The sequence below is a fragment of the Convolutriloba macropyga genome, unplaced genomic scaffold (assembly GCF_964194025.1).
Source record: "Convolutriloba macropyga unplaced genomic scaffold, txConMacr16.3 SCAFFOLD_1597, whole genome shotgun sequence".
Taxonomy (NCBI): Eukaryota; Metazoa; Xenacoelomorpha; order Acoela; family Convolutidae; genus Convolutriloba; species Convolutriloba macropyga.
This window is the reverse complement of record NW_027451376.1, coordinates 39,516-42,406: the sequence shown is the minus strand read 5'-3', so window position 1 is coordinate 42,406 and position 2,891 is coordinate 39,516. Positions and strand designations below refer to the sequence as shown.

Here is a 2,891-nt window from a genome sequence, read left to right as displayed (position 1 = left end):
AAACTGTTCAGCGACCGACTTTTTCCGTTGTATTTCTGCAAAGAAGTCTCTTGAACGCACTTCATATACGAAAGAGTCCGTGTCTGAATAAAGTAAATTGCTGTCAAAGTTTTTCTTTATGACTTTGTAGTGAAACTCGAACATGAACTTCTTTGCCAAATCCAATATACAGGCACCCACTATGGTTGGTTTGTCCCAAAGTATTTCTGATTGCTGAAGGCATAGGGTGACAAGATCTTAACTAATAATTTTTGATGATTGGTACTCGGGCTTGTCTGTCCACTTTAGCGTTTCCTCTTCCGTGCGGGTTATCCTGACTTTCATTCGGTTTTGCTTTCCCTCACAAGTTTTTCCAAACGATGAGTTAACCATCAATTTGAAAAAATCCTCCTCAAATTTATTCTTCGCTTGCTTTCGCTTTTCGGTGTTCAGTTGTACGTAGGGTGCCAGCCACTTTTGCTGTTTGAACGAAAGCACTCTATGAAGCTTGGTCAGCACCAATCCTAGTTCAACGTAGAGTTTGAGGGTTTGATAGTGCAGAGTGTAATTCTGTTTATCGAACAACGTCTGAATGAGCTTTTTCACCTGCGGGGGTTTTTTAATTTGCATGTCGGCCAACAAGCTGCTTTGATACTCACTGAGCCAGCATTCATCAATCGCATCTTTTGTGGGCGCCAAAGGAAAATCAGAGTGTAGATCGTGCAGGCTGTCGGGATAACTGAAATCGACTTCAACTATGTATCCAACCTCATCATCATCAGGCGTATTCAATATTCGACGCAAAATTTCCTGGGCTTCCTCATCGGTCCATTCACTTTTGTCAAACATTTCGAAATCATGGAGGGGTAAGGGGAGTTTTTCCATGATTCCTCCATACAGATTATTGGCATCGATCATTATTATGAATGAGGAAATGTTCTTCGGTTTGTAGTCCGAAAGAAACTTGTTGTTTGCGCGACAGAGCCGCTTGCTGTAAACCGAGCTCACGCCTCCTCTTATAAGACTTTCTACCATGTTGAGGTGTTCCCTTTCTGTTAGAAGATGTAGTTGAGGGTTGCATATTTTGAGCATTGCATCTCCTGACAAGTTGGAAGCCGTGTAATACTGGCAGCAGTCGAGCCCATATGTATCATAGCACACCTTTCTAAAGCAGAGTATTACTGCAGCGAGGAGAAACAAATCTGTTGTCAAATACAAATTGTAGTAATCACCAATGTGTTGGCACTTGAATAAACTGAACACTTCGAGGGCTCGCTTGTATTCATCTTCACTCACTGTTACCTCGTACTGCTGCAAACTGTTTGTCCATTTCTCGAGAGGGGGAAGCTGGGCCTCTTGCAGTTTTTCAAAGCTATCGACGAAGCAATAAGGGAACGAGCCTTTTGGTTTTAGCAAATTAACCGATGTTGTTGGCCACGCTTGAAAATGTTGTTCCAATAAGGTGAATTGATCAGATGGCAGGTTCTGTACCAACTTTTCGAGCGATGCATTCATGAACTTAAATGAGTCCAATAGTCTGATATACTCATACTGGCTTGTCCAAACACCTTTCTTGTTTTGTGTTGTTTTCATATGCACTCCAATTTGCAATGAAATGAATTTCTCACTCGTGCTTGGCACAACTGAAATTGTGTTTTTGTCATTCAGACTTTGTAGTGCTAATACTACGTGATGAAGATCATAGTTTGCCAAGTTGTGCGCAAATAGGGGGGTGAAGTTTAGAGTTTTGCGTTTCAAATTGCACTGCGCATGTGCCCATCCCAAAAATTTTCCTGTGAAATGGCAGTGGTCTAGAACAGTGGGATCTTGTGAGGATGTATTCAATTCAGTTTCACAAATCCAACACAAACTAGCTTGATCTTTAGTGATTGTTGGCTCGCCGGCAAAGTTTTTGTGTTGTTGTTTCACGTCGTATATATCCCTAGCAATTTGTTCCAGTGACTTAACAAATTCAACCATGACATTCGGACCACATTTGAGATCGAAGTAGAATGGCTTTGTTTCATTTAAAGCAACGAAGAGCAAAGCGTAACTACACGGCTTGTGTTCCTCCAATGCTCTAGTAACTGAGTTTTGTTGTGTATTGATAGTGTTAGCAACTGGTTCAACTATTGACTCCAGATCGAAAAATCCAACAATCGGCGCAAACCATCGGGCTTGAACATTTTTGAATTCAAAGTTTTGCTGTTCGGCTTTCGGCATTTTAATTATTGCTTGCGTGTTTTGATGGCATATTTCTTCATGTCTCTCATGTCGAGCCAATGAGGTGCTGATGTGGAAACAGTTACGACACAAATGGTTGTCAATGCGCTGGTGTTTTCCAAGATATTTATGAATAAGTGCCTCGATATTTGTGATCAGGACATAGTGATGCATTGATCCATCACTAAGCAAGAGCAGATCCAGATTGAAATTGTAGTTTTTATTATTTGATATGCGGAAAGGAATCAGTTTCTCGTTCGAGTGTCGAAAAACATTAACGCGTACCAAGTTCAGCAGTTCAAATTTTTCCATCTGGTGAAAAGCCATGGGCATCATGAATTCACCAGCCGCTTGTTTTGCTTCTGGATTTTCCGAACTATACATTATTGGATTTGTCTTTTGTCTCCATTAAGCATTGGCGGGTATCAACCGGGGTCCGAATGTGTTATGGTACTAAGCTGTATAGCAGTAGAGAAAACATTTCTCGTCTTGTCGGTTTCGAATGTTCAACAGGTACTGACATTTTGCTAGCTCAGTAGGCAGAGCTAAATATGAAGAAGCAGCAATTGGTTTTGACCTGGCGAGCATCAATTCAATGTTTTCAATGCTATCTACTGTCCAGCCGCTACCATGGGATGCAAAGTTGTTCAAGGCAAGCAGCATTTGTTCAACCATTCCAGCGAAACAGG

At 41.3% G+C, this 2,891-nt stretch overlaps 1 protein-coding gene across 1 annotated transcript; it reads right to left on the bottom strand.

The window, feature by feature from the left end:
* Positions 1-237: 237 nt before the first annotated feature.
* LOC142356626 (uncharacterized) lies at positions 238-2,586 on the bottom strand. The gene has a single exon (XM_075408479.1). It carries the CDS (start codon positions 2,584-2,586, stop codon positions 238-240), a length of 2,349 nt encoding a protein of 782 aa, XP_075264594.1.
* Positions 2,587-2,891: the final 305 nt, after the last annotated feature.

Excerpts from the sequence above, each read along its gene's own strand:
- LOC142356626 (XM_075408479.1), bottom strand. The coding sequence starts at position 2,586 with ATGTATAGTTCGGAAAATCCAGAAGCAAAACAAGCGGCTGGTGAATTC.